The sequence below is a fragment of the Canis lupus genome, chromosome 10 (assembly GCF_003254725.2).
Source record: "Canis lupus dingo isolate Sandy chromosome 10, ASM325472v2, whole genome shotgun sequence".
Classification (NCBI taxonomy): Eukaryota; Metazoa; Chordata; class Mammalia; order Carnivora; family Canidae; genus Canis; species Canis lupus.
Window position 1 is genome coordinate 15,941,508 of NC_064252.1, and position 20,762 is coordinate 15,962,269.

General features: G+C 45.9%; 1 protein-coding gene across 12 annotated transcripts in view; it reads right to left on the minus strand.

The window, feature by feature from the left end:
- Nucleotides 1-20,762, minus strand: part of KCNC2 (potassium voltage-gated channel subfamily C member 2) — a 225,201-nt gene that overhangs the window by 35,858 nt on the left and 168,581 nt on the right. For 6 of the 12 annotated variants that reach the window (XM_049115169.1, XM_049115168.1, XM_049115174.1 and 3 more), the window contains 3 exons: nt 17,929-18,856; nt 15,450-15,614; nt 6,584-10,418 (listed from right to left, as the gene is read on the minus strand). In XM_049115169.1, coding sequence (XP_048971126.1) covers nt 10,282-10,418; nt 15,450-15,614; nt 17,929-18,856 — 1,230 coding nt within the window. In that variant the 3' untranslated portion in view covers nt 6,584-10,281. Of the gene's footprint in view, nt 1-6,583; nt 10,419-15,449; nt 15,615-17,424; nt 17,529-17,928; nt 18,857-20,762 lie in introns of those variants that run through there. The other 6 variants (XM_049115176.1, XM_025476579.3, XM_049115175.1 and 3 more) reach the window with 5 other exon arrangements.

A 20,762-nucleotide genomic window follows, 5' to 3' on the forward strand; every position in this document is an offset into this window, starting at 1 on the left:
CAACTCTGTTAAAACACAAGCAGGAGAGTTTTAGGCACTGGGGTGAGGGAGAGGAAAACTACTGGAGGACATCTGGGGGGAGGTCGGTCAGTGGGGTTGGGCATTCACGGAAGTTAGGCTCCTGTCCTCCCACAGACGCTAGCGGATAGGGTCCTGTCCTCATGGTTATGTTTTAAGGGAATGGCTCCCTGGCACCTGAGAAAGACATTCTTGGGTTGTAACTGGCAAGTGCTGGAAGAAAATTTATACTTCCAAGGGACAGAGAAAGAATTTACAACATCAAGTTTTCTAAAGTAAATGCTCTAAGAAAAGGGGCCTCTGGTCAAGAAAAAAATAAGTCTAAAGTTTAGTCAAGTGGAGGAGAATGTTAAGGCATCTTGGTCATAGCTGCCAGTGGGTGATTCAATAGTTTTTGGGTAATACGTAGCCTGATATCTAAACATGATAAAAAAAACATATTTGATGGGACATGGCTCTCTAGTGGACCATGTATGTCAGAGAATGCTTTCTAAGTGTTAATTCTGTGTCCTTTTCTAGGTGTCCAATAAACTACATGTCAATTCATGGGCATTCGGGACCAAGGAAAGCTATTATTGAAGGCAAATTGTCTTCTTCCACCTTAATATTTTAACACTTAATGTAATGGTTTTTCTGCATAGAATTATTGGTTCCAGAAACATAAGTAGAGAGATCTAAACGTTAACAATTTTGATATTGGAAAAGAAACCTTATAATGATATTTGCCCTAGGAATCTCATCTGTGTCATTAAGAAGTTGCACATTAAAAAGCGGTATGTTCTCAGTAGTATTTCGTCATTATATTTTGCTCTTGCAATAAATCAGACCAAAAGCCTGTGCAAATATATTTTATGCAAATAAAAACAAAATAAAGCCAGGAGTATTTTGCATTTTGACAGTCATTAGTTGACTCTGAAAACATTTAACCTTAATATTAATGTAAAGGAAGATTTTTTTTTTTGTCAAAACTGAAAGAATAAAATAAAACAAGGCATCTAAGAGAAAGTTACTAACTTCATTCTGTGCTGGGGAATGTAAAAATCGCCAGTCTTTTCTGACTCCTTGTTATGCAATGCAAACCTTTCAAAATCTCCGTTGAAAAGAACGCCTAGCTCTTTTGTGACAGACTTATTCTAACATGGTTTATGAAGCAGAATCATAGAATCATTTCTTTATCTTTGACTTGTCTTTTTGCTTGTTTCACACTAAAAGACCTTGGTTGAGTCAATATTCAGTCTTTGCTACTTCATCTCATGCTGTTTCTTCCTGTATATTCAGTTGTGTGTATGAGTAGGTTTTTTAATCACTATTATCTTAGATTCTGGACATTTCTACCAGCCATCCTTCCAGAATTTCTATAATTTTCTTAAGCTTCTTGCCAGCACCCAAAGTGAGAAGGAACAGCCAGCGCAACAGGAGGGAAGACCATGGAGAACATTTAAAAGAGTGCCCTTGTTTCCAGAGAAGCCAAGTTACTGACACCTGTGAGCTCTTGAGGAAAAAAAATATATATATATATAATTTATAAATATAAAAATATATATTATAATATATTTATAAATATAATATATATACATATATATATTTGCAATGATTCCTTAGGGACTGACTTCCTGCTTAATTTTTTGCAATGAATTTACAGCCTTTGGTTTGGTTTGTTTTGGTTTCGATCCACAAATTATAGCTCCTTTGGGCCATTAAGAAAGAATTGGCTTTATGTAATCTGAGACCACTGGTTAAAGAAAGGTTTCAGGGACTGCCACATTTAAATTAAATTAAGAATCCTTTTCATATGGTGCTTATTTTTAGCCATTTCATGTCACTATTTACTCTTAATAAAAATATGAATATTTCACCTCATTCCAAAGTATTTAAATCATGTGCTGGGACAACTCTCCTGGGCTTATAGGAAAATTTATTTCCCCTTTAAAGAGTTACTTGATTTTGAGTTACATGGAATGTCCTTATCTCATTTTTTTTACTATGAGAAATGTATTGAAAAATGAAGATGTAAGTTCTACAGGTTTACCATACATGCACACTATTGTACAAACAATAATACATCAAATTTGATTCCAAATTTGAAATCTGGCTCACAAAATGAAAAACGGGATTTCCTGATAAGGATACTTAGCTAGCCTGCTAATAATGACTATCTAAATTGAGGAAAGCAGAGACATGATATTAATAAAATTTATTATATCTATAATCCTTCAACTCTTGCTAATTTAATCACACACATAAACTTACTCTGAGAAAAATAATATTTTTTTAAAATTGTAGTACAGCTAAGAAAATTATCCTGATAATGTCACTTTCACTGGTCGCTGATGACATGTAACATAATATGACTATGGGAAAGTAGCTCTTAAAGTACGGTCGTAAGAATTTTTCCATACTCTGTAAGCCAATAATGCCATTTGGGGAATAATTTTTGAAAAACCTTCCCTGTCAAAAATTAAAATAAAAATGTATCTACAGAAAATGGTCAATGCTTCTTGATTTATAATAGAAGACAGGAAAAAGAAATAGGAATCCTACATAGCTGAGGGAAATGAATATATAGAGAACATTAACCTAATGGGATATTATGCATCCTTTTTACATTCTAATTGCGAAAACAATATACCTACGTGCAAAATATTTATTTAGGAAAAAACCCTATTCCTTTATAGTAATTTCCAATCTCTATTGTACGTTAGTCCATGTCAGACGGGAGAAACACCTGTGGGGTGTTTGTTCTGTTGTTTGTTAATAATATATTTGCATATTTTAAAAATCATATATATGCCTAGGCCTCATCCCCAGGGATAATTTCTAAAGGTTTAGAACTGAGCACAGCCTCATGTATTTTTAAAGGACACCAACAGTTTTTCTGGCGCAGAGCCTGGGATGGACCCGCTGGGTGGACGGGAGGTGCCGTGGTCACCGTGAGACCCAGGTGCTTCCCTGAGCAGCGTGCGTGAGGAAGCGTGAGCTGAGGCCAGAAAAGTAACGGGCCAGACAGAAGCAGGACCGAAATGATAGGCCAGATACACACATGGATGCCCACACACACACTCTGTGCTAAAATCATAAAATGAGCTTAACAAAAGGGGGAAAAAAGGCAAATCGACAAAATGAAACCATTTGGGTTGTGGAGTAGAAAATTATGGCATTATGGCTGTTTTTTTTTTTTCTTTTATAGAAGCTTTTCTTGTGTTTCATTTTTTAAAAAATATTGTATTTTTATTTATTTTTTAAAGATTGTATTCATTTATTCATGAGAGACATAAAGACACAGAGAGAGAGGCAGAGACCCAGGCAGAGGGAGAAGCAGGCTCCATGCAGGGAGCCCGATGTGGCTCCATAGCAGTTATTTGCTGTCTGGGGCACCTGAGTGGCTCAGTAGGTTGATTGTCCGACTGGGTTTCAGCTCAGGTCGTGACCTTGCAGTAGTGGGATCAGGTCATGGGGCCGACGTGAGACTCGATCCCGGGACCCGGGGTCACGCCCTGGGCCCAAGGCAGGTGCTAAACCGCTGAGCCACCAGGGCTGCCCAAACATATCATATTTTTAAAGAGAAAGAACCTGCTGGTGAATAATCAGCAACATATTTACAGCTGGAAATGAAACCGCAGATGCGTAAGTGACCTGGGGGTTCCCTGGGAAGGCCTCGGGAAGGTGGGTTAGGGCCGTGCTTTTGCTGCCCACAGAAGAGGGACCAAATGAAACCGTGAGTGTGACCCGGGGTACCCACCCGCCACCCGGGAGCGTGCTCTCGATGTTTAGCCAACGAAGCCCAGACCTGTGTCCACACAATAGCCTCACCCAGTATGTGCAGCAGCTTTATTTGTGCGTATCAAGACTTGGAAGCAGCCAAGATGTCTTTTAGCAGGCGACCAACTGCAGGATGTTCAGGAAGTGGCTCGGGAGTCAGCCCCGAAAGGAAGAGGCTGGGGAGCCTCCAGTGACCCGAGCGAGGCCGGCACCTGACACTCCAGGGGAGCCAGCCTGCAGAGGCAGGAAGGGCCGGTGGCTGCCACCATTGGGGGAGGCAGGATGAGCAGGGTCGCAGGCCGTGGACGCCTCCTTGCGATGCTGCAGATGTGGCTGCGTGTCGCCGTCCACTTACCAACATGTGCAGGGCCTACACCGCCAAGACGAGCCTCCCGTGCACCCTGGGCCTTGGGTCACGGTGACATGTCCTCGTAGGTTCACGAATGTTGTGGCCGACATGGACGGTGCCCTTGTGTGGGGCCAGAGGGAAAGGGGAGGCCTGTCCATTCCTCCCTCAGTTACTGTGGACCTACAGCTGCTCTCGGCAGGAATCTCTTCTTCCTAATACAGTTGGCATCAGTGTATGTGGGATCTAGATGAGGTGGCCGCAGCCTTGGAAGGTCTTGCTGTTCCGATGCATATTCAGGGCCCTGGGTGACTCTCCCTGAAGCCCCTGACTCCTGGTTTCTGCTCGGGTCACGGCCTGGGGTTGTGGGACTGAGCGCCCGACCCCATCAGGCTGGTGCGCAGCGTGGGGCCTGCTAGGCACTCACTCTCCCTCTCCCCGCGCCCCTACCCCATTCCCAGGCACACGCACTCACTCTCAAATAAATAAGCCTTTTTAAAAGTGCATATAAGGGAAAGGGGGGAACTGAGTGGGGAAAATGAGAGGAGACAAGCCATGAAAGACTCCTGACTCTGGGAAACAAAGGGTTGTGGAAGGGGAATTGGGTCGGGGGACGGGGTCACTGGGTGACGGGCACCTGACAGGATGAGCACCGGGTGTTATGATATATGTTGGCAAATTCAATTTAGATTAAAAATAATGCATATTCACTGGTTCATCACTTTGAATGACAGTATGATAAAGAAAAAAAATCAAGTCATAGTTATTCGATAAAATTATTTAATTTTTAGACAATAATGAAAAATATATCTTTGAAACAGAGTTAGTTTAGGGGAGAACAGGAAATTACTAAATTTAGGATCAATATTAATGATACCTGATGGGCACTGAGGCGGGCACTTGATGGGATGAGCACTGGGTGTTATTCTATATGTTGGCAAATTGAACACCAATAAAAAATAAATTTATTAAAAAAAATTAATGATACCGAATCTATGGTAGAGAAAATTAATATACTAAAAAAAAAAGAAAATTAATATATATCTATAGTTTAATAATGTTCATGAATTTAAACAATTAGTTGGATTTTGGCAGGGGCAATTGGAAGGGAGACAGTTTTTGTCGGTAAGGGAAAATTTTAAGCCGCCTATTTTAATCATCATAAACGGCTAGGGATTTCAATATTTTAATAGATTCATTTAGCTCTAAATGTCTTCTAGCACGTTATAAATCCTCCAGAGTCCCCACTTTATAATATTGCCTTTGAACATATTCATTGTCTCTTTCCGGGAGAAGTTCACTATTGCCATTCCATTAGCCTGCTTTTTATTTATTTCAAAGATGAAAATGAGTACCTTCCCTTTTCATTCACTACGATTGAGTCTTGATTTTTTTAATCAAACTCTGATGGTAATTATCATGCATTAAAATGCATTCTTGGGATCCCTGGGTGGCTCAGTGGTTAAGCATCTGCCTTTGACCCAGGGCGTGACTCCGGGGTCCCGGGATCGAATTCCGCATGGGGCTCCCTGCGTGGGGCCTGCTTCTCCCTCTGCCTGTGTGTCTGCCTCTCTCGTGTGTCTCTCATGAATAAATAAATAAAATCTTAAACAAATAAATAAAATAAAATAAAATAAATAAAATAAAATGCATTCTTTCCCCCTTCTTGTGCATTTTTCCTCTTTACAACAGCCCTCACATTCTGACACCGGGGGTGGCATCTAGGCGTGCCCCCTTTAGGGACTCAGCTGCTCAGCAGACACTCAGCTGCACAGGGCGATTTGAGCCGTGGGGGGCAGGGGAGGGCAGCGCAGGATCTGCCAACCTCGCTTCTCCTTCTCGGTCTACACTTCCCTGAATCCTGATGGGTTCCCCCAGTGCGGAGCCCCCAGGACGAGGGCGTGTTAGCTCCGTGCAGCCTGCTGCCCCAGAGGGGCCCGCACCCGACCTCCAGCAGGCCACACACCTGCAGCAAGAGGCGGTAATGGTCCGACCCTGAGAAACAAGGGTGGGAGGAGGATCTGCAACAACCATTTATGCAAACAGCTCGGCCTCCCTGATCCCTAACTCCCCATCAGTAAGCGGGCAGCGGAGCACAGACAGTCACTCCCAGGGCTGCGGTGCAGACTAGGTCGGACGGCGTAAGTGAAAATCCAGTATGAGTCATCAAGTGCCCGACAGATGCTGGGGGACATCGTGACTCATAGTTTTGGGTGTCAGGGCCATGGGGCAAATCCAGGCCGTGGACGCCCCTAGGAAACACTGGCTACGCGGCCAAGACCCGAAGGAGAGTGAGAGCTGCGTGTGTCAGCCCTCGGAGCCCAGAGCCCCCGTGTTGTGTGAGACTGCTGCTTGGGCACCAGGACACCAGGGGACGTACAAAGAGTACAGCCTCGTGAAAACCCCACAACCAAGAGGAAAGCCAAGAAAGGAGCGTGAATAATGTGACCAGACAGGATCCAAGTTTGTCCCCAGCTTAGTTGCCTTTTATTCTTCAGTTGAGCGAGTTACATGTCTCCCCGTTGTCCCCAAGGCCATGCATGCACCTCGACGTGTCCACAAAAGGCCCACGACACAGGGGTTCCTAACTGGGCCATACAGTGTATTTGGAATCCTGGGGAACGGACTGGCTCTGCAAACATTGGTTAAGCGAGATGAAGAATTCTTACAGTTTTGACTACAGCGATTTCAGAGACACGTATAAGCTTCGTTTGCCACAAAACTCACACACACAAAAAATAATAATAATCGGTTAAAGAATATCTCTTTTATGCAAAATATACATTTTAGGATATAATTTGATTAATACTCTACTATATACTGACATTACTCCTTGATCATTTCATAAAAAAATACTCTCATCGCCAGAATTTTATCTTCTGTAATATTTATATTGAGGTAACAACGACAAGACCCAAACCGTGAATGATGTTGGCCAGTGTTTTGTTTTTTTTTTTTTTTTAAGTCGTAATGAATTTCTGGCACTCCACGAACACGCAACTGCAAATAGCTTAGTTCTGGTAAGTAGGCACTGAAAACTTCACCACAAAGACAAGCTGATCACATAAGTGGCTTGTACAAAAAGAAATGACACAGTGGATGCTCGTGGATCTAACGCGGGACAAGTCAGGGGAGTGGAGACACCTGTGGCCGCTGATGTCACGGCCACGTGACCCTGGGCACAGTCCCTGCAGCCCCGGGGCCTCTTCGGAGCTGCAGACGGTGGTCGTGGACCGGTCCCCCCGCCTTGGCATGGGCCTGGGCCCTGCACGGTGGTCGTGCCCTTGGGTCCCTGCCGCCTGGGCTTGGGCCTGGGCCCTGCACGCATGTGGGTGGTCATGCCCGCAGGTCCCTGCGGCCTGGGGGTGGGTGTGGGCACTGCACGCGTGTGGGCGGTTGTGCCCTCAGGTCCTCCGGCCTTGGTGTGGGTGTGGCCCTTGCACGGTGGTCATGCCCTCGGGTCCCTGCAGCCTGGGCCTGCATGTGGGCCCTGCATGGTGGTCGTGCCCTCGGGTCCCTGCGGCCTGAGCGTGGGCCCGAAGCCCGCCCGTGCACGCGTGTTGGTGTTCACAGCTGTTCCTCGGCTCCTGGCCCGTGTGCAGCACACCACGATGTCCATGGGGGGGGGGGGGGGGGGGCACCCACGGAGTCCCAGCTGTAGCTCCTGTCCAAGGTTTCCGCCCACGGCCAAGACCCGGGGGTCTCCCAGCGCACCCGGGGGCGTCAGGGCACCTTCAGCAGCAGAGGTGGGTCCTGGGTCCAGGTGACCCCCTGGCCGTTTCCTGGTAGTCAGAAGTCCACGGTAGATTCTGCACAGCACCACGGCCAACGGTAGACTCTGCACAGCACCGCGGCCAACGGTGGACTCTGCACAGCACCGCGGCCAACGGTGGACTCTACACAGCACCGCGGCCAACGGCAGCAGCGCTAACACTCGGCTCCTCCCCTCGCCCCCGCGCCCGGTGTCGCCAGCGCTCCTCGTGTGACGTCATGCCGCCCTCGTGTGACGTCAGGGCGGGGCCGGTGGGGGCCGGAGAGGGCGCCTGGTCGCAGGACTGGGCGGGCCGCAGCCTCGGGGACCTGCCCCCGGAGCCGCCGCGGCCCCCCTGCCCCTTGTGCCCCGCCCCGCGTGCACCGTTGCTCTGCAGCCCGGGGGGTCGCGGGGTCACCTCCTCGTGCCCGGGTCCCCGCGGGGTGGGCGGGGGGCACGGTGAGGGCGGCCAGAGGGGTCCGCGGGGCCGGGGGCGCGGGGGCCGCAGGGGTCATGGGGGTCGCGAGGTCTGCAGGGGCCTCAAGGGCCTGGGGGGGTCACGGGGGTCGCGGGGGTGCAGCAGGGACCCCGGAGGTTGTGGGGAGCCCTGGAGTTGCGAGGGCCGCAGGTGTCACTGAGATCGCGGGGGTCATGGGGGTCGTGGGAGCCGCAGGGTGCAGCAGGGGCCGCAGGGGTCACAGGGTTCGCGGAGGTCACGGGAGCCGAGGGGCCACGGGGGCCGCAGGGTGCAGCAGGGGGCCGTGGGGGTTGCAGGGACCCAGGGTGCAGCAGGGGTCACAGGCGCTGCGGGGGCCGCAGGGTGCAGCAGGCTCCGCGGGGGTCGCAGGGCTTCAGGTGTCACGGGAGCCGCGGGGGTCACGGGGTTACGGGATCTGAGGGGTCGCGGGGGCAACAGGGTGCAGCAGGGGGCCGTGGGGGTTGCAGGGACCCAGGGTGCAGCAGGGGTCACGGGCGCTGACAGGGTGCAGCAGGCTCCGCGGGGGTCGCAGGGCCGCAGGGGCTGCGGAGGTCCAGGGTGCAGTGGGGGGTCGCGGGGTTTGCAGGCACCCAGGGTGCAGCAGGGGTGCACGCGGTGGCGGGGCCCACCCTGCAGCGGGCCGGGCCACGGCACTGCGGCCTCGGTGCTGCTCACCCGGGGGCTCCCGCGCTCCCACCTTGTCTACACCGCCTCGCCCGTGTGTGCAGCAGAGAGGGGGGCAAGGGGGGGCAGGACCCGGGTCAAAGTCATGAGCGTCTTGTCGAGGCCTTTCTGCGCCCCACGAGGTCGGCTGCGTGCAGTGGGACAGACCGTAGGACGGACACACAGACAACGTGCAGGACGGGCCGCCGCTCAGACGCTGCCTGAAAATCTGACCGGTCCTGCGGGTCGGGATGGGAGCCTCCTGCGAACCATGATGATCTTTGATGTTTGCACAAAAACCAATCGATCGAAATAAAGAAAGGGGTAAAAGGAAAAAGACACGAGAGCTTTGGGTGATAGTTGGCACTTTCCCTCTGAAAAGGATGACAAATCCGGGATTAAAAAATAATGATTATTATATATATATGTAGGACTGTAGTGCCAAGCGGGGGCTGCGGTGACACCGTCCTGTATCCTGCCCTCCCTGAGCCCTTGAGAGATCTGGCCTCAGCGCGTGTGACCAGTAACAACCTCTTGGCAGTTATCTGGGCACAAACATCCAGAAACATCGCCAGTACAGCATTTTTGAAGAAAAGTAAATCAAGACATTATTAAAGCAAATATTTCTTTCAAAAAATTAGGGAGAAAAAAAAAAGAAACGAAACGAAAAAGATGCCAAGGAGAAACTGGCCCTTCCCGCCCCACAATTGCACACGCAGGACAGTGGACCAGGGCTTGCGTGTCAGCAGGATGGCGGGTGCACGGACACGGATCCTGAGCCATCCACTTCCCCAGGCTCTGCGACCTGGCTCTCAGGCGATGGAGACAAGGCGGTCCGTGCAGATGAGCTGAGCAAGGTCATGTGGTGTGCGATCAAGATAGGATCCCAAACGTCTTCCGAATGGTTTAGGGTCCCGAGAAATGAAGGTCCAATGACGTGATGGGCATTTGGAAGCACACGGTTAAATGCATCTCCCTGAAGACAGGTTTATGTGTCGGTGCTGGCCGGTGTGACCCCGACAGTCATCTTATTGCGAAAGGAGACCGGGGCCGTTAAGGTGGAGGAGTAGCACTACTGTAGGAGATCTGTAAGCCGGGGTGAGATGTGTTAGCTACCCGAGTGGCGTCTCTGACTTCAAATAGCAGTGTCATGCAGGATTTAAACTGTGTCTAATGGAGCCTGGAGTGACTCTACGTTTAATTCTCTTCGAGGCGGGGTAACCAGCACGTGAATCCGTACACCTTAGCCGACTGCTGCAGCTTGGTTTACAAAATAGATGGGATGGGAGATCGGGAGCGCCTCAGAGGACAAGGAGAGTTGTAGGGTGATGTGACTGGAGACAGCCTCAGAGCATTGCCTGCCAAGCCTGCTATGTTGTTTAAGCTTCGGGACTTTTCATATCCTTTCATGAAAAAATGCACAGACATCAGTTGAATCCAACCAGAAAACAGACACAGACAAACAGTACCATGCAGGATAATCAAAAGTGCTATTTCGAGTTCAAGGAAGAATTTTTTTTTAACAAAGAATTCGATATTGAGACCATTTGCAACTTAAAAAAAAAATAAAGCTCACTAGAGCTGTCGTTCCCAAAAAGATTAAATGAGCTATCGCAAATTATAGTTGTAATACTTCAAAATGTATTCTTTCCCAAATTATACTTTGCATTGATGTGATTTTGGCATATGGAATACTAGAAATCTTTAAAGAATTAGGCAAAGCAAGTTAAGTAAGATATAAATTTGGCTAATATTTTTACATTTCAGAATATGCTTCTGAAAAACAAATGGGCTGTTTTTTCTTTTCATTTTTTATTATTTACTAAGCTAGTCAGCTAACGTAATATATTTGGCTAATATATTTACATTATGGTTCTGAAAAACAAATGGGCTGTTTTTTCTTTTCATTTTTTATTATTTACTAAGCTAGCAAGCATGATTAACTCCAAGAAGACAGCGTTTTGTTTTGTTTTTTTCTTAGCATATTTAGTCTTCCAGCTTTATACGGCTAAATGGATGATTCTTAAATAATGGCATTGGATGCCATTATCTAGGTGATGCGGGATGAATGCCTAATTTTAGTTCCTTGGATTAAAAAAAGAAAGGAAAGGAATATAAAAGAAAACAAATGAAATAGAAGTTGCCTTATACTTTCAGCATGTAACGGTCTGAACTTGGTTACAGGAGGTTTGCAGTTGGCTCCGCTGCCGGGAACCGAGAGCCATTTGATCTCGATTCACTTTGTCGTTGTATTATGTCGCATCCTAGTCGTGGATGCGTGACAGTCGTGGAACAGAACAGGAGATCTGCCCCCTAAGCTTTCACCCAGCGGTTTTCCTCCAGGCCCCTCTGGAAGGGTCGTGCACCTGCTACTTACTAGAAAAGGTCAGAGGCGGGAGGACGGGGCGAGCAGCACGCAGTACAGCCCGACGTGACCGGTCGTACGAGCAGGACAACTATGGGCAAGCAGTCAGGAGGTCAACGTTCCGACCGGCCCACTGGAAAATGTGCCGCAGAGCAAGGTGAGACCCTCGGCTGTTAGGCAGTCAACGCGGGGCAAAGACAGACAACCTGATGGACTTTGTCGCCCTGTGACCCAGGGCTCACCCCGCTGCTCAGCCCTCAGGGGCGTGATGGCCATGCAGGAAGGAGAGTGGGCCTCTGCTGCTTCCCCGTGCTCCTCCCAACGACCCCCTTTCCTGACTCTGTTTCCCAGAGCAGGACACACCGGGTGAGCTAGTGATCTCTAAGGGCCCAGGAGCAGCCTGGGCGAGGACTGCAGCACCTGGTCCCTGCAGGGTGGAGCTGCCCCGCGTGGGCACAACCCTCCCTGCTCGCATCTGTGAGCTCTCCGCATGCTGCATGTCTTCTCTGAGCTTTCGCTGGTGGGAATTTGTGCCACCCGTTAACTACAGTACGTGCCCAGGACACAATTTCTGCTAGTGAGAGAATTATATGCCCATGTGCTTTGTTAGCATGCGGAAAGACAGAACATGGGAGGTGAGAGCTATTTCATCCTACTCCAGTGGATGATGGGATACTTAATAAGAGGATGTCTTAAATAATTAATAAAAAATTGCAGATAATTTATCCTTACATAGGGACCTCCATGCGCCTGGAGAGCTAGTTGTTACGGCTCTTCCGTAAAGTGATTGGCAATATGACTTGGGGACTTATAGAAAGAATAATTCATCCTAGTTGGCCATGTAATCTAAAAATGCAAACTACACTATAAACATTGATTTGGTTTGATTAAAAGCAAAATGGTGAATATGCATGAACCAAAGAGGTTGTGAAGCTTATAAATCATTCATCCTTATAAAAATTTACACAACCTCCAAGATCCCTCCAGGACCTCCAGAAAGGTAAAGATTTGCTTGGCAGGTTTCTATTAATTACACTAGGTATATGTAAATCTTGGTTGCCATTCTAAATGTTCAGTTATTTTCCTGAAATACAGGTTTCTACAGAAAAATTATCCATTCTGTTTACAAGTTCTTTTACTTTTAGAAACTATAATTTCAGTGTTCATTTGAAAAGACTTCCCTTCTAATTTAATAACAAGTATTTAATTAGTAAAATTATGAGTTATTCTTTTAAATATATATATATAGTTTTCATTTTGCAGGTTGATTTGTGCTAGAAAATTTGATAAGGTTTTTGCTTAAGCAGACTTTTATTGAGTGGAATGGTTAAAAATATAATTCATGAGAATTAACAATGTTGAACCGAGTTGGAATTGGCATCTAAATACATAGTGTGCATTTTATATGGTTCTTAAGAGCATGTGCTTGTTTGGGGGTGATATTGAAACTGCTTCTCCGTGTACTATCAATGGGTACGTTTTTGTGTATGAAAGATGATTTTGTAAAAACTTCTGCATAAATAAAAACATAGGTCCTAAATGCTGGGAGTTCACTCTCATAGGGAATCCATAAATTTTCTTAATGTAGGACCAACTATACTCATACATGTTGGTAGAAAAAGAATTCAGTGGGAATCTGGCAATTTCTTTTCATCTTTCTTTAGAACTCTAAAAATCAAATCAGTAGAGATGCCAACTTGAAAGATAAAAAAGGGATCCTATAGGAAATAAATGTCTGAATAAGAATAAGAGGAGAGATCTATAATCTCCATAGAAAAGATCAAAAGAAGAAATGAATGGATTCCTGATAAATATAACAAGACAACACACTAAAAAAATTAAGTGAGGTTAACCCAAAATGCTATGAGGCCTCGGGGGGGGGGGGGGGGAGGCAGAAGCACAAGGTATAAAAAAAACTAAGCAAAAATTAACAAGGAAGTTGATTATGGTGAGAAATGACAAAGAATAAAAGCCCATAGATGAATTTTCAAGGATACGCTTATTGATAAAGAGAATTTTGCGTTTGTGAAATAACATTTCACGTATAACTTTTCCATACAAACTAAATATCTCATTAATTGCTTTGCTCAAGAAACGTTGCCATTTTACAGAAAAATTCTCTATGATATAAAAGTCTATAAATATAAAAATCCTCTATAATTCACAGTGCTCTATAATTTGCGAAGTACTTTTTTCTTATATGATATCCTTTGACAGTTTAGAATTCATAGTATCATCTAACAGCGGAAGCAACAAATTTTAGCTAAGTTCTTAAACATGCAACAGTTAGTATAAATACTGCATGTGATACGTTTTAAGGTGAAGCTCAAAAATATATGTCAATGTAACCACATACTACACAGAAATACATATATACATATGCATATATATACATATAGTGAGTAAAGATAATGTAGTTAAAAATATAATGTTCTATACAAGAAATCATTAGTCATATGCTACGATCATTATTTAATGTACGTATATATATCTCGCTCAAGTACTATGATAGGACATGAACGCTTCGTAAAACATTTTAAAAATTGTTCTAGCTCTTAATATTTAAATGTATAAAAATACATAAAATTAGCAAACAATCGATTAAGCCTATTCAGATCACTGAAATACATTTTGGTGCAAATAATAGATGCAGAGGAATGGAAGTGATCGAAGCGAAGCGGGGCATTTAAAACATTACGTACTGAGGAAATAAAAGGCTAGTCTCGCTCCTCTTTAGAGACTCAGGGGCGTGAGACAGGACGGACAACACAAAATGTTCGGGAGCAGTGAGAGAGAAGCACAGTATGGGCAATGGGACGTTTCAAAGAGAGAAGACATCACAAAATAAACACTTAAGGCTTAAAATGTTAAAGCGTTCAATAGAGAGAAACTGCAATGAATAGCAGAGAAGCGCAGAGTGTTCCTAAAAGGCAGTTGCGCCGGCGTGAAAGCTTTGGGGTGGCTTTGCATGAATACTCAGTCCCTTGCATCCCGAGGCCCGACCAGAGCCTCTGGTCGGTCAATGAGCAGAGAAAGCACCAGGGCCAGAAGCCACTGGGATCGTCAGAGTGGGAGGCGACAACGAGGCATCAGCCCTGGGACAAGGGTGCCTGATAGACGTCACAGGACCGTTTCTTAAGGGGGGACAAAAGGGTCCCATTGTCCCGGGGCCTCGTAAAGTTCACGCAAAACAGAAACAAAAAAGCAGCACCTGGGGCACAGGCATGACCGTGGCATAATCTAGAAGCCTGGGAGCTCGGGGCGGGGTGGAGCGTCGATGGGCTTCTGAACCAGGATGCCAGCCCACAGAATGTATTCACTCAACAAGTATTTACTGAGTGTCTTCTGTGTGTCAGGCACAGGTTAGTGGGGGTCAGAGGTAGTAACGGACTTAACACTATTACTGTTGTCTCGAAAAGGAATCCTGTAGCAGGTTTTCTGGGTCCGTGAGCAGTGACGGGGTGTGCGACTCTGCAAGGCCCACAATTCTGGGCCTCTCGGCTTCCCAACCTTCAGGTAAGTCACAGCCAAAACCGCCCACATGCTGGACGGGGGACTTACTCACAGTGTGGCTAACGCCTTTCTTTGGGGGGGGGGGGGATAAAAAAAAAAGAAAAACGGCTTCTCGTTCTATCAATTAATTATCAAATATATGCATAGAGTGAGTGCATAGGGTCAATTAGTGATATGCATAGGGTCAATTAGTGTGAGTTTCGTTACCTTTAGTTTAAAAAGATGACTTTTGAAGACTGTTGATTATGTTAATTAGGTGAATGATCTAATTTCTGAACACCCGTTACAGTTCTTCCCATAGACAAATGGAAGCCAAACATATAAAGGAAAAAAGGAAGAGTGAAATGCCTTTCATATGGAGCGACCAAGCTACTACCGGAGAGGCGGTTATGACACGCGCTTTAATGCCAATAATGAGAGAAGAGGCGACGAGGAATGCAAGGGAGCGCGTGCAGCCTTTCCTAGGAAGCGACCACAGAGCATTTGCATCACTCAGTATATTCGCAGCACTTAATCTCTAAGTCACCTGTTAGGATCTGATGAAACGCACGCCTACCTTTCCTGATCCCTCCGTCAGAAGCACACGTGTAATCACCTGTCGTCAGTAGAAAACATGTTTCCCCTCTTCCGTTTTTGTCTCTGGTACTAGAGCGTCTGATGGGGAGCCTTTCTGGGGGTGATAATGGCGGCTCACTTCCTGTACTGTCGTCACCTGATAACACTGGTCACAGCACCATGCCCATTGACAGACAGTGATGGATGAGGAAATGAGACAGTACAGAGAGTTTACACTGAAGGTCCAGAGTACGCGCACTCCAGATACAAGAACACAGTCATCACATCACGATAAGAGAAAGGGTTTTCATCACTCGTTACAAAAATTTACACGGAGCAAAATGGAAAACGTATTGAAAAGGAGAGAAATGTTCTTTGGGGAATGTGAATTCCATGTTTAGATTCCACTAGAAAATGAACTTCCGCAGAATTATTCACATGGGGGTGTGATATGAAGTAACAGACACATTGATATCTTACGGTTTTTTTGATGTGCCATCTAGTTATTGTGAATTAGAATCTTTAAAAGTGGAGCATAGGGCAGCTCAGGTGGCTCAGCGGTTTAGCACCGCCTTCAGCCTAGGGCGTGATCCTGGAGACCCGGGATCGAGTCCCGCGTCAGGCTCCCTGCGTGGGGCCTGCTTCTCCCTTTGCCTGTGTCTCTGCCTCTCTCTCTGTCTCTTATGAATAAATAAATAAAATCTTAAAAAAAAAAAAAGTGGAGCCTATTTAAGGGAAATCTCCCAGGTACCTGCGGGTCTTTGGAGCTGACACATGCTTTTAATATTCGCTAGAATTTTAATAAAAAATAATCCCAAAGCTCACTTTTGTGTCCAGGTTCTCCATTTGAAGTGGAAAAAAAAAAAAGTGTTTCTGAGCATAACGATGGAATAAGATCAACTTCTCCAAATGCCCTTGAAACAACTGCTTGCCCGTATGTGCTTGCCAAAGATGCCTGCGTCCTCTTGGTCTAGGTGCTCACTTGTGTTTACCAGGCTGAGAGTGTGCTCTTGGTCCGTGCCCTTCACAAGGACTAGGCACAAGCACCCCGAGAACAGTCTGCTGAGACCAGCAGCACCAGCTACGCCCCACCTTCTGGGAAGTCCTGCTTGGCCTGAGAGTTTTCAGATACATTCAGATACACTGCAAATTCAGAATTTGCAGAACAATACACTAAGTGAGCATAAGGATCTTTATGAAGGACATCTGTACGAAGCATTTTAGTTCTGGCCGTATGTTTTCCCCATTTACCTTGCTTAAACCTCTGAAAGCTCATGAAGGAACATATGTAGAGGTTACCTGCCTTTTTGGGTTTTTTGTTTGTTTGTTTGTTTTTTATTGTTGTTGTTTGTTTTTGATTGTTTTGTTTTTTGTTTTTGTTTTTTTTTTTTTTGCTTGCTTTGTGTAATTGGTGGATATTTCTAAATTATGCCAAAAGTATTCACAGGGGATTATCATAAATCATCGTTCTACAAGAGAAAGATTAAATATATCTAAGTCATGGTTATATAAATAGATCTTCAGTTTTCAGAGTGGGCTGAACGGTGATCAAATTGTTTAATATACAGAATTATTTCATCAGTACCGGACACAAGAGCGAGCACATTCCTGACTATCCTCTTGGAGAAATGAAAATTTATAGGCAATGTCCTCTGGACTATCTACGGCAATGGAGAGGAGTAGGGATTTAGCAGTAAATCGCCCAAAACTCAGTTTGGGAGGGAAACAGAGAGCAATGCCTCGTGCATTCAGAGGGAAATCCGCAGGGAATTTCAGCTTTGCCACTGACTAGACAAAGCAGATCGTCTGCCTTCAGAATAAGGGTGAATTTATTATATCACGAAGCATCTTACCCAATCTAAAGGGATTATACTGAATCTCCCATCTAGGTTAGCAATGGCGAAAATGTAATCAACCCTCTAGAATATTCCTAGGGAGGACTTTCGTTGTCAGAAAGGCTGTCTTGCATACCCCACCTTTTTGGTGCTCAGGCTATTGAAATACAAGCACCCGTTGTTGTTGAGTAACCGCTTCCTGTGAATTCGGGTGAGATGCACGGCCCCCCGTGGCAGGGATAAAACTGAGACGAACACACCAAGCCAAACGACGAGGAAATCAACATTTTGAGAACGAAAGATGGAAAATGGCCAGTTATCGTACCATCACATCGTGCAGGGGAACAAAGAAACATCGGCACAAAAGCAACAAACAGGCAAAAGAAAATATTGGCACCATCAGCAAAGGGCATTCCCACTAAAGCAGGAAAACTCTATAGACGGGCTGTGCAGGCCTCTACTTGGAATCCACCCAGAGAAGCTACGATCCAGCTGTCTCCACGCCTGACATGAGCACATGGATCGTGAAGAGATAGAACCAAAAACTCAGAAATGTTTGCAGACAATGAGAATGGTCGCCTCCTCCCTGAGGGACGTACCGGTCTATGAGGTGTTCGGTGGCATGCACCTGTAGTTGTGCCTTACCTGATCTGTTATGGTCCAGAAGCCGGTTGTCCTTGCCCAGACAGGAGTCGCCCTGTGTGCTGTTGCAGGCCATGTTTAATTCTGTCTTGCAAAAGGTAGGCGAGCTTGCCTGGGGGGCGGGAGGGATGTGCTTCTTTCTCTTCCTTGGAAGTTTCTGCTTCGCCATAGCCAAGGAGTAGTACATTCCAAAGTTGTTGACGATGACCGGCACGGGCATGGCTATCGTCAGCACCCCAGCCAGGGCACACAGGGCTCCCACCAGCATCCCCGACCACGTTTGGGGGTACATATCCCCGTAGCCCAAGGTGGTCATGGTCACCACAGCCCACCAGAAGCCAATTGGAATGTTTTTAAACTGCGTGTGCTCACTAGCTGAAGGGTCGTTAGGTTGAGCTCCTACTCTCTCGGCATAGTAGATCATGGTAGCAAATATCAAAACTCCTAGAGCCAGGAAGATTATCAGCAGCAAAAACTCATTAGTACTGGCTCGAAGAGTGTGTCCAAGCACCCTCAGACCTACAAAATGGCGGGTGAGCTTGAAGATTCTCAGGATCCTCACGAACCTTACCACCCTGAGGAAGCCAAGTACATCCTTAGCAGCTTTGGATGACAGCCCACTGAGTCCCACCTCTAAGTAGAAGGGTAGGATGGCCACAAAGTCAATGATATTCAAGAGATTTTTGATGAATTCAAGTTTATTAGGGGAAAAAATGATACGGACTAAAAATTCAAAAGTAAACCACACCACACACACTCCTTCTACATACGTCAAGGCAGGATCCGTTTCGATTTCGTATTGCAGAACAACACTCGTGCCATTGATGACTGGTTCTGTCTTGTTTTTAACAATATTGAAAGCTTCGTGTGTCTCCAGGCAAAAGGTTGTGATTGAAACCAGGATGAAGAATAAAGAAGCAAAAGCAATAAACTGTAGGGGGGAAAAAAAGAAATAAAAAAAAAAAAAAAGAAACAAAGAGAGAGTGATCTGAACTATCGTATACTTTGATCCAAATCTAAGAGTATCGATCCCTGCAGGTGGAAAAGAATAAAAGCACATTTGGAGATTTTGCTTGGGATGTCACTCAAGTGAAAGAAGAGATGCGTAGGTATCGTTAATTAGAGTTGCACACGCAGTGCGTTTCGAGTTCTGTTTTCTGGTTATATAGGTAAAAACTTTTGCTTTACGTTGGAAAATAATTTCTTGACTCTTTTGTATAAGAAAATACACCTGTTAAAAGAGCATAAAAATCAATCCAAAGCAACGTTAAAGGGCAACAGACTGAAAAAAACATAAAGTAAATAAATGTACGGTAGCTCTAGATAATTGTTTCCGATCCTAGAAATCCTCACGTATCAGATCAAGTTTATAAACATAAGGTGCTGTCCACACTGGTGGGAATTTGGAAGCCGCCTGAATGTAACTGTAGGTTTTTAACCAAAAATAAAATGTTGATGTTGTCGTTAGGTAGGGAGAGGAAAAAAAGCATTGTGAGGGTGGGGGGCTCTGTTACAGTTAAATCATATCAACTTAAGGTGGAGACTTAGCCAAAAGAACAGACCTAGAGAAGACTAGGCGACAAGACTGAAGAGAGAGAAACAGAGTCGGGAACAAAATAAAAGACAATTTTCCTTCTCACCTGAAAAAGAATTCCCAAGTGTTAGAGGAACAGGCTATAAAGTTGCAGGGTTTATTTTATTCGGCTCTTTCTATCCCGTTTCTTTAGCCAGTCCTAGGAGGACACACACACCTACTAATCCAGAATGGTAATAGCCGGAGCTCTCCCGCACATAGTTCTGCAGTGTCAGCACGGAGGTCAGGCTACGTTTCCAAGTCATAAGATGCAAAGCGATACCTAAGCAACAAACCTGACAAGCGTTGCCCCCAGTTGTTGTGTTAACCACCAAACTCTCAGGTGATGAACACAGATATGTCAGAGAAAAATGTATTCCTCTTGGGAATCACAGATTTCCCAATAGTCAAGATCTGAAAACGTAAAACCCGGGGCTGAGTGAACGGTGCTGGTGCGGACAGTAGGCAGTAGTTGCTCAGTAATGGTCTCGGACTTAGCATGAGTGATGAGCACCAAGACTGCCCCTCGAACATCCAAATTCACTCATTCTTTAGGAGCAAGAGGTCATCAGTCAAGCGCAGGGTAACCCTTTTTCAGAAATAATGGGGCGTATCCAAGTCCCGCACCTGTCCCCTAATTGCTATTCCTCACCCGCGCCACTGAAAAGATCTAAGTTTCCAGAAAAGATTGAGACAACGTCTTCCTTTTCCTGGTAGAGTTTCAACGGAAGAGACATACGAAAGGAGGAAGGAAGTCCTAGAACGGTGGCGCCCAGCCGCCAAGGGTCACCTCAAGCTCTGAAATTGTTTCTCTGCAGAGTAGAGGTTAGTACCTCGCTCCTGTAGGAGTGTAAGACACGCCGCTCTCATGGCTTTGACTTACGTCCCCAAGCACGCCTTCCAGGTTCCCTTGGCCTTGACATTATGGGTTCCCTCACATCTTTCCCAGACGTGATGCAAGATGTTAACGTGTTTTCGCTCAGCTTTCTTTTTTGTGCAAATAAATATATAGCTCTTTGTCCACCTACGTTCATGCAGTGGACTGAGTGGGACCTCCCCACATTGCTCTTTCAGGATCCGTCCCGGCTTCCTGGCCTGCTCCCATACCACAAGGGCAGTGTCCCCCTGTACTTTGACGCTTGTCAGTACGAAACGCTGAGGCCTGTTGCGATCGGACATTTTCCTACTCTTCACTCAGTCATTCAACAAGCATGAATTAGGTGCCTCTCAACGTCAGGCCCCAAGACGAGGGCTTTAAGGTAAC